General features: G+C 37.2%; 1 protein-coding gene across 1 annotated transcript; it reads left to right on the top strand.

Annotated features, from left to right (window-relative positions):
* The first annotated feature begins 2,695 nt into the window (after nucleotides 1-2,695).
* On the top strand, nucleotides 2,696-9,047 carry LOC110891364 (serine/threonine-protein kinase D6PKL1). Its single transcript, XM_022139057.2, has 3 exons — nucleotides 2,696-3,016; nucleotides 5,876-7,490; nucleotides 8,076-9,047. The coding sequence occupies exons 2-3, from the start codon at nucleotides 6,082-6,084 to the stop codon at nucleotides 8,908-8,910; spliced, it is 2,244 nt and encodes a 747-aa protein (XP_021994749.1). The 5' UTR covers nucleotides 2,696-3,016; nucleotides 5,876-6,081; the 3' UTR covers nucleotides 8,911-9,047.
* Nucleotides 9,048-10,551: the final 1,504 nt, after the last annotated feature.

Genomic DNA, 10,551 nt, shown 5'->3' with positions numbered 1-10,551 from the left:
TCACAACTCTCTCACTACTACTACTATCTTACTTTGCTTCCCAAGCAAACTACTGATTCTCACGCCGGAGAGTGGTAACAAGGGGCACCCCCCACCCCATCCTCCTTGTTACGAGTCACGGCTTGTTTCCTTGTGCAGGAGATCAACCACCGGTGATCCAGCCAGCGATCCTCGAGAGGAAGGGATTAACCCTTCTTGACGAGACCAGTGAGTTAACCCTGCCCGGTTAACCATTGTTTCATCAATATGCTATGCAAACCATCAAATGCGTAAAGGGTTCATGAAGAATTTTTAGTATCATCTTTTTTTTTTTTTTCTAGTTTAACCGGCTGAACTGGAAATCAATATCATCTTTATACTGAAGAATCGATCTTTGACAACTAGCGTTGAGTTAAAGGGGTCTTGATTTCGTATGATCTAACTATGTTATACGCCATCTAACAGTTTCTTGAGATACATGTTATGTGTGAGTCAAGTACCCATAATTTATGTCCCTATCAATCTCAACACCAAAGTTCTTTTGGTTTCTCAATTCTTTCATATCGAATTCGGACCTTGGTGCATGCTTGACTCTCTTGGTCCTTGATTTGTTTTTGCATCCCCCTCTATACATGATTTGCTTATCACAAGAAGTAGATGTATCAACCATCATCATGCTCCATAAGACATACCTAACTACCATAGTTTCACCTTAAACACCCATGTCACCATCACACCATGCAAGTCAAATCTTATGTACCATTGCATTGGAGAGATTCATTAACCCCTTCTAGAGAACACACATTCTCATATACATAGTCAACCTCAAACCCATGGATGTGCCATGTGAATTTTTACTTTTGAGTCACCAAGCATAAAAATGTTATTTTAATATCACACTAATTTCCAAATCATGATGCGCTCATATAACTAAGCCGCATTCCCACCGCATTTGACTAAACCTTCACATCAACAAATAGTACCTACATAGGCTTTACAATGTTTTTTTAACGGCAAAAATTATATAATCACTACTGCTAAATTACATCAAATTTACCACATAATAGAAATAAAATCCTGGTTTCTCCCAAGAGACACAAAGCCTCTCCCACCAAACTTTCTATCAAACTGATCACAAACTGTTCGTTGAATGCTCGGTTCATTACAGCCATATGCACGCCCATTTTAGAAATTCTTTTAGTTTCAATAAAAAAACCATATAAAATTCTCATTTATTTCTACTTAATTGAGTATTACTTGTATACTTTTTTTTGAACGTAATCGGTATTTTATAATCAGAACACAACACTAGCAAAGCGCTAGACAGGAAAAACAACACATATCAAATTACATACAAAACCAAATGCATACCAATCTTTCCAATCCAAAGAAATAAATTTGGCCGAACTCATATAATAAAAATAAATATTTTACACCGATTTAAACTTAAATAACATCCAATTTATCCTCATAAGCCACATTTAATTTAAACACACAACCTTTTTTGAGTAAATGAATCGTAACAACTACACAAGCAATTATATAAAGTTATTAACCATATATTTTATTATGTATCTGATTAAAATAATAAATATAAAATACATACGTAAACCTTAGCGTTCTCTACTTAAAATTACCTTTCTATTCAAGTGTCTTCTATAAGGCCATGTGTAGTCATAAAGCCCTTGTGGGGCGTTATGTGACACGTGTCGTGCCACGTCATACGGGGGCTTTATATCACTAGAGTCCGTAGTCATAAAGCCCCTACCCATCATTACCTAATTATTAATTTTCAATTTTATTAATTAATTATTAAAACCCTTAATAATTTTTGATTGGTCAAACAATTAAATCATTCTCACATCACGCCGCGAAAAGGATAGCGCCGCCCCCCATTTTCACCCCCATAGCGCCGCCCGTCGCGGTGTGCGGGGCGCTATGGGGCGCTATAACCCAAAAAAAGCCCTTGTTCGCGCTCCACTACATATGCTCTAACATCAATTTTTACCGTTCTCTACTCAAAACGCTTGTAACCGAACAGTTCTTATTTTTTTTTTGAGTGAAATGCCAATTTAGTCCCTGTGGTTTGGGTCATTTTGACAGTTTAGTCTAAAGGTTTAATTTTTCGCCTGTGTGTCCAAAAAGGTTTCACCGTTGCCATTTTAGTCCAAAAGTTTAATTTTTCGTCTGTGGGTCCAAAAAGGTTTTACCGTAACCATTTTAGTTCAAAGGTTTAATTTTTCGCCTGTGGGTACAAAAAGGTTTCACCGTTGTCATTTTAGTCCACTTGGTTAAATTCATTCATTATTTCTGTGAACGAAAATGGCAATTCGATCATTTTATATGGCCGAATTACTCTGCTAGTTAACAGAATTACATATAAAATGACCGAATTGCTCTTCTCATTAACAGAAAAATGGATGAAGTTAACCAAGTAGACTAAAATGGCAACGGTGAAACCTTTTTGGACCCAGAGACGAAAAATAAAACCTTCGAACTAAACTGTCAAAATGACCCAAATCGTAGGGACTAAAATGACATTTACGTTTTTTTTTTTTTTTTTTACAAAGTTAAAAACTTCAAAAAACATCAGTTTCAAGAGAAAATTCAAACGCCATAAAAATTAATTGACATCACAAGTGTTGTGTAGTTAAAATCAAATCAGTATATATTTTTCTTTAAAAATCACCTGATGGAGACAGTGAGATAGATAGATGTTGAGGGGCCAATCCTGAATATCAAACGCTGTCGTTTTCCGCCTACTACATCAACAACATGCTCTCCACTGTATCCCCAACCTAGGGTTCCGATTTCTGCACCCTTATTCACCAACCCTACATCTCTCTCTCTCTCTCTCATTATACACATTCACTTGTAATGTAATTACACCGGTCTCTGATTCAATTTGATGATTCTAGATCCATTGTCTATGTGTGAGTTTACTTGCTGTTGAAGTTTGTTACAGATTCTGCATCGGAATCACCGCTTTCGCATTCTCGATGTTGTTGTTGTTGTCCGTTTGGATTGGAAACATTCTGTAAGTTTTTCATCGGAATCTCCGCTTTCGCATTCTCGAGTTGTTTATCCGTTTGGATTGGAAACGTTTTGTAAGTTTAGTTTTGATCTGTATGTGTGATTTGTTTGTTTCGTTTGCTGATTTGATATTCTGTATGTGCGAATTTGTTTGTTTTGTTTGCTGATTTGAAATTTGTATGTGTGATTTGTTTGTTTCGTTTGTTAATTTGAAATTTGTATGTGTGAATCTGTTTGTTTCGTTTGCTAATTTGAAATCTGTATTTACGAATTCGCTAATTTGAAATCTGTATGTGCGAATTCGTTTGTTTCATTTGCTAATTTGAAATCTGTATTTGTGAATTTGTTTGTTTCGTTCGCTGATTTGAAATGTGTAAGTGTGAATCTGTTTGTTTCGTCTGCTGATTTGATATTCTGTATTTGCGAATTAGCTGATTTGAAATCTGTATTTGCGAATTTGTTTGGTTCGTTTGCTATTTTGAAATCTGTATTTATGAATTTGTTTGTTTCGTTTGCTGATTTGAAATCTGTCTTTGTGAATTTGTTTGTTTCTTTTGCTGATTTGATATTCTGTATTTGCGAATTTGCTGATTTGAAATCTGTATTTGCGAATTTGTTTGTTTCGTTTGCTATTTTGAAATCTATTTATGAATTTGTTTGTTTCGTTTGCTGATTTGAAATCTGTATTTGTGAATTTGTTTGTTTCGTTAGCTGATTTGAAATGTGTAAGTGTGAATCTTTTTGTTTCGTTTGCTGATTTGATATTCTGTATTTGCGAATTAGCTGATTTGAAATCTGTATATGCGAATTTGTTTGGTTCGTTTGCTATTTTGAAATCTGTATTTATGAATTTGTTTGTTTCGTTTGCTGATTTGAAATCTGTATTTGTGAATTTGTTTGTTTCGTTTACTATTTTGAAATCTGTATTTATGAATTTGTTTGTTTCGTTTGCTGATTTGAAATGTGTAAGTGTGAATCTGTTTGTTTCGTTTGCTGATTTGAAATCTGTGTGTGTGAATTTGTTTGTTTCATTTGCTAATTTGAAATCTGTATGTGCGATTTTGAGTTCAGTTGTAATGTTAGGTTTTCATTTGGCGAACTTGATGATTTTGAAAATAAATAGATCTGTTATTGACAGAGTTCTAGTAAATCTAGTTTAGTAATACTTGTAAAATAACAGATAGTTCTATGTTTGTTTGTAATAATACCGGTACAACAGTGAATAAACCGGCTTGAACGTCCCATTGGAATCTCTGCTTTTGCATTGTCAGTGTTCTTATCCGTTTGGATTGTTAACATTCTGCAAATTTTGATCAGTTTGTGCGAAGCTATATGTTTCATATGCTAATTTGATATCTCTATTCAATTTCTAAGTTCTAACGTCATAGGAATTAGAAAATGTTGCTTCAGTCTCTCTAATTGTTTGTAGGATGTTAAATCACACATTTTACTGGTAGCGTGTTTTGATTAGTGGTGTAAATTGGATGGACCGGTGAAGCAGATGATTTTTTAAAACCAGTAGATCTCTTAATTAAGTTGTTTTAAAATTTGTAATTTTCCAGAGCTTCAGCTAATCTGGTATAGTGATTAGGGGTGTAAACAAGCCGGGCCGAGCCCGAGCTCGACCATGCTCGAGCTTGGCTCGTTAGGTTTTTATGAAGCTCGAGCTCGGCTCGGTTCGAGCCTACTTCTTTGAGCTCGAGCTCGGCTCGCGAGTAAAATCCAAAGCTCGAGCTCGGCTCGACTCGGTTCCAACTATTTGGAGAACAACCTTAAACGAGCTAAAAGCTCGGCTCGAACTCACTTCAACATCGCTTAAATAAGCCAAAGCTTGGCTCGAGCTTGGCTCGTCAATGTTATCATCATTATTAATATATTATATATAAAAAAACTAAAATTTTGTATGGGCTCGTTTAGGCTCGCGAGCCTAAACAAGCTTTGTATTTCAGGCTCGAGCTCGGGCTCGATAACAAAACGAGCTCTATTTCAGGCTCGGGCTCGTTAAGGCTCGGCTCGTTCGAGCTTTTAACCGAGCCGATCACGAGTAGCTCTCGAGCCTCTGGGCTTGTTTACACCCCTAATAGTGATACACTATTACTAGCAAACTCTTAACTAATAAGTATTTAATTGATTCTATTATCTCTCTATTCAATTTCTAGGCTTCCTAACATCATAGGAAAATGCTGTTTCAGTTTCTGTAATTGTTCTGTGGTACGTTAACTCACACATTCTGCTGATATTTGCTTTGATTGGTTATTTGATGAATGATCTGCAATTTGCTAATGGACTCATAGTGACTAAGATGATATATTTCATAGGGAACTACTTGTTTCCTTAGCAAGTAAATCACTAAATCTGAAATCCCCTGGTCCCATATGAACTACTTTTAGGCCTTTGAGATTCACACTAATTTTGGAATATGCAATATCAGTAATTTCAAATCCAGATAATAAGTTTTACCGAGAATATATCTCGTAATTTGTAACTCTATATGGATTCCAATTTCCAAGAACAACTCTAGTTCTTACACTTCTTTTTAGTAATCCTTATAAAAAAAAAATACTCTTTTATGTCTTACTACGCACTTTTAAATTTCATCTTGCTTATTAGTCATTAGTCACACGGTGTTAAAAAAGTGGTCAACTTTCTAGCGCTTTTTCATCTCAAGAGATTTAACTGAATAATAAAGGATTATTAAATTATGTAAGGTGTAATTTCTGTATATTATGTAGAACTAGAATTTGGGTACTATGTTATTTTGCTACAATGACTTTTCTAAATTACTAGTATCATTGTTCCGCTCATACGATTGCTAAGAAAAAAAGTTATTAACTGATTTTGCTTTACGTTAATCTCATTTCAGGATTCATCGCACATCCGTTTCGCCTACAAGGTTATAATGTTATGTTCAGATCTCGATCGGTGTGTAACTTATGGTTGAAGGTTACGGGCATGTATGTATTTTGTAATTATACCAACCGTTTCGGGCGTTATCACAGTGATAACCAGTGAAGGATATACACGTGCGTGCACCATATACTTATCAAATTAAGGAAACCAGTATAATAAATGGGTTCGCTATACGGTACCCATGAGATCGTTGAGCTGAAAGACGAACCAAACTCGAGTGATTTTTCCAACGACAAAAAGAAAAAACCTCAAGGGTGCAGTAGATATTTGGAAGATGACATCAACAAGCTATTCGAAGGTATTAACATCAGAACTTCGTTCAATGGTTCAAGCTTCTCTGACGAAACAGGCGCCCGCACACCGAGGAAAAACCCGTCGAAGAAACCGATGCGAATGAGTTTATCATCTTCATCAGGAATCGGGTATTCTGAACCCGTTTCGTTAAAACAAGCTTTAAGGGGTTTATGCATTTCTCAAGCTTCAGAAATGGCTGCTTTGAAACGCTCATCAATGCCGTATAGTAACAGTGCTCAATCTACCCCTCGGTTTCATCTTGAAAAGTCGAAGAAAAGCGTTGCACTTTTGAAGGAGATGTTGCTAGTACCGGAATCCGATAGTCAATCTTCAAACGAACCCGCTGAAGAGAAGAAAGTTATTTCGGTTTCCCCTGAAGCTTCTTTGGAGTCGGTCAACTCTGAAGTCAACTCTGAAGTCAACTCTGAAGTCAACTCCGAAGTCAATCCGGTAAATAATCGTGAGAAGAATAATTGTACATCAAGCAAGCCGACCCCGAAGCCACGTCATAAAGGGAAGTCGATAAGAACTTCACCGCGTGCGGTCAAGACGGTGATTCGGACCAAGACCGTCGTGAAGAAAAAGTCAAAACCGGAGTTGACTTCTGTTACCCCTGCTTCTAATGCAGTGAATTCCCAGTTGATATGCCAAAAGTGCAATTGTGCTATAAAAGATGAAAAAGACGAGCCCAATAAAGACTCTCAAAGAAAAGTCAACAGTTTGACCAGCTATGGTAAAACGATCTCGTTACTAAACAATAAGAACTCGAAATATGGAGATAAAGGAGAATTCACACAAAGTTCAAACAGCAGCATATGTGAATACAGTAGTAGTACTAGTCTTAGCGAAGAACGAAATCTTAGCGGGTGTATTCTCATCAACCGGCCACATATGTCAAAAGACGTCAGATGGCAGGCGATTAATCATACGATGAAACGATACGGGTTTCTCGGATTAAGACATTTCAATCTTTTGAAAAAGCTTGGTAGTGGAGATATTGGTACGGTTTATCTTGCGGAATTATGTGGCACGAATTACCCTTTTGCCATAAAAGTTATGGATAACGAGTTTTTGGAAAGACGACAAAAGATGCCTAGAGCCCATATGGAACGAGAGATTTTAAGCCTTTTGGATCACCCGTTTCTTCCTACGCTTTATGCGCATTTTGTTTCGGAGAATTTGTCGTGTTTGGTGATGGAGTATTGTCCCGGTGGTGACTTGCATGTCCTTAGGCAAAAGCAGCCTGCCAGATATTTTCATGAACAAGCGGCACGGTAAGTCAACATTTGGGTCTCTGTCGTTGCAACTTTATTATTGAGTAAAATGTCATTTCGTCCCTGAGGTTTGGCAAGTTTTGCGACTTTCGTCCAAAGGTTTGTTTTTCCGCATCTGGATCCAAAAGGTTTGATATCTTGTCATTTTCATCTGGCTCGTTAACTCCATCCATTTTCTCCGTTAATTCAAGGGTATTTCCGTCTTTTTTGTTAACTTAAAGGACAATTCGGTCTTTTTTTCACATTATGCTAAATGCTTGTACATAAAGTGATAAAAGATAGAATTGTCCTTTAAGATAACAAAAAGGACGGAAATACCCCTGAATTAACGGAGAAAAATGGATGGAGTTAATGAGCCGGATGAAAACGGCAAGATTCCAAACCTTTTGGATCCAGATGTGGAAAAACAAACCTTTGGACGAAAGTCGCAAAACTGGCCAAACCTCGGACGGAAACTGGCATTTTAATATTACTTTATTAAATATTAATGTTAGGGATATCATATACATTGACTAATCTTTTCATCTTCTGAAACGACACTTTTGACGTTATATGACCTACTAATTTCTATACATCTGCATGCAGATTCTATGTTGCAGAGGTCCTTCTTGCCCTTGAATACTTGCATATGCTCGGAATCGTATATCGAGATTTAAAACCCGAAAACATTTTAGTTCGAGAAGATGGTCACATCATGGTCACGGATTTTGACCTTTCGCTTCGATGTCCTGTGAACCCAACTCTCATCCAATCCCCTTCATCAGGCCCAATGGAACCACCAAGGGTGTCGGGCCCATGCGCGGGTTCGGGCTGCATAGACCCGTTCTGCATCAAACCCACCTGTCAACAAGTCTCATGCTTCAAGTCTAAAATCCGGAAAACAAAACCTGACCTAGCGGCACTACACCGCTCATTACCAGTGCTTGTGGCCGAGCCAACCGAAGCCCGATCCAACTCGTTCGTTGGGACCCACGAGTATTTAGCTCCCGAGATCATAAAAGGAGAGGGCCATGGGAGTGCAGTCGATTGGTGGACTTTCGGTATATTTCTTTACGAGCTTTTGTACGGGAAAACACCATTTAAAGGGCCCGGAAATGACGAGACGTTAACCAATGTGATTTTGGAAAGCCTTAGGTTTCCCGAAACGCCCCTGGTTAGTTTTCATGCCCGCGATTTGATCAAAGGGTTATTAGTGAAAGAGCCTGAAAACCGATTGGGGTCACAAAGAGGGGCGGCTGAAATTAAAAAGCACCCGTTTTTTGATGGGTTGAATTGGGCTTTGATTCGATGTGCGTCTCCGCCTGAGGTGCCCGAACCGTATGATGTTACGGTTTCCAAAGCCGCTTCTTTAGAGAGAGCGAGAAAGTATCTGGATTATAACGGGTCTTCTGATGGGAACCTCGAGTTTGAGTTGTTCTAGCAAAATGGACCGTTTTGGTCGGGGAAATTGTACAAGTTGTTGCTAGAGTTTTGTAATCTTTAATCGGTGCAGTTGTATAAGTTATTGCTTAGATTAAATGCAATTTCGATATATTTGCAACACGAATGTTGAGAGCTTTCGAGCATTTTTGGGTTGGGGTGTTTGAAAATCGGTTAGACTGACAAGACCGAGTAACTTGATTGGGATCTAACCAACGGTTTGGTTCTTCGTTTTAAGCTTTTCAGATCGGTTCTTTCTCGTATGTGGTTCTTGGTGTTGGTCATGACCTAATCGGTTTGGAGCGGTCTGGTTTTTGGTTCATGTTCCGACCCTATGAACACTCCTTCGAGAATGCGCCTATATTATCAAAAAATAACAAAAAGAGTAAACAACACACTTAAAAAAAAAAAAAACTAAATGTAAGGTAACTTTGATATTATGCACGTTTGTGTTTTGATTACTTGTAAAAAAAAGAAATATATTTCGATTACCTGTAGAAAAAAGAAATATACTCAAAATTCATTATAATAATAATAAGAAGAAAAACAAAGAAGGTAGAAAATATAAATTCTTAACTATCTTAAAGCACAAAGCGGGGGCCTTTACGCCACCGACACCCCCATTTTTATACTTTGCTACAATCGCCCCTTTACCCTAAAGTTCCGCAATCTAGCTCTCGCCTTTCAAACTTTGCTACTATCACCCATCTACTTTGCTTTTGCACCACTCCCTCAACTTTTAGGTATTTATGCCATCAACCCTCTACTTTTTCATTTATAATAGAGTAAACTGTCATTTTAGTCCCTGAGTTTTTGTCCAAATTGCCATTTTAGTCCAAATAGTTTTTTTTCTCCTCTGGGTCCCCGACTTTTCATTTTTCTTGTCATTTTGATCACATTGCCTAAATTAGTCTAAAAACCAGGTTATAATCAGGGGTATTTTTGGCATTAAATTATTATGAAGTTTATAAATTATAGTGTAAACTACCCCTGGTTATCACTACACAACGGTTATGCCAAAAATACCCCTGGTTATAACCACTAACCAGATTTTTAGATTAAGTTAGACAATGTGATCAAAATGCCAAGAAAATGGAACAGTCACCCAGAGGAGAAAAAAAATTATTTGGACTAAAATGGCAATTTGGACCAAACCTCAAGGACTAAAATGACAATTTACTCTTTATAATACCACCCCTCATCTTTTACACATTTCCGCCATCACCCCTCTACTTTTACAGTTTGCCTTTTCCGCCACCACCCCTCTACTTTTATACTTTCCATTTTTACCCCTCTACTTTTATACTTTCCATAATACTTGATGACATGGCGGAAATTGATTGGATATTGTGAGTGAAGAGTGAGTGGTGAGTGATGGACACCCCTACCCCTTGGAGTTACCTAAACAAAACTATTGAGTCCTTGATTGTTTTAAATTTTTAATTCAAACAAATCCGTATTTTAAACATATACTTGTTCTCCTATTAATTAGATGAATAGGATAATCATAACTAAATGGATAGGATAATCATAAGATAACTTCAAATTCTAATACGACATACCCGAAAGTGGTACAAAAACAACATATAAACCCTAATCATTCAACAAACTACTCGCTTAAAAACTCCATAATTCGTTTGTT

The sequence above is a fragment of the Helianthus annuus genome, chromosome 11 (assembly GCF_002127325.2).
Source record: "Helianthus annuus cultivar XRQ/B chromosome 11, HanXRQr2.0-SUNRISE, whole genome shotgun sequence".
Taxonomy (NCBI): Eukaryota; Viridiplantae; Streptophyta; class Magnoliopsida; order Asterales; family Asteraceae; genus Helianthus; species Helianthus annuus.
The sequence above is the reverse complement of the archived record's forward strand: the minus strand, read 5'-3'. Positions and strand labels throughout refer to the sequence as shown.

Bases quoted from the DNA above. Each gene is read 5' to 3' on its own strand.
- LOC110891364 (XM_022139057.2), top strand. From the start codon at position 6,082: ATGGGTTCGCTATACGGTACCCATGAGATCGTTGAGCTGAAAGACGAA. The intron at 7,491-8,075 runs GTAAGTCAACAT...ATCTGCATGCAG, and splicing joins TTTCATGAACAAGCGGCACG to ATTCTATGTTGCAGAGGTCC.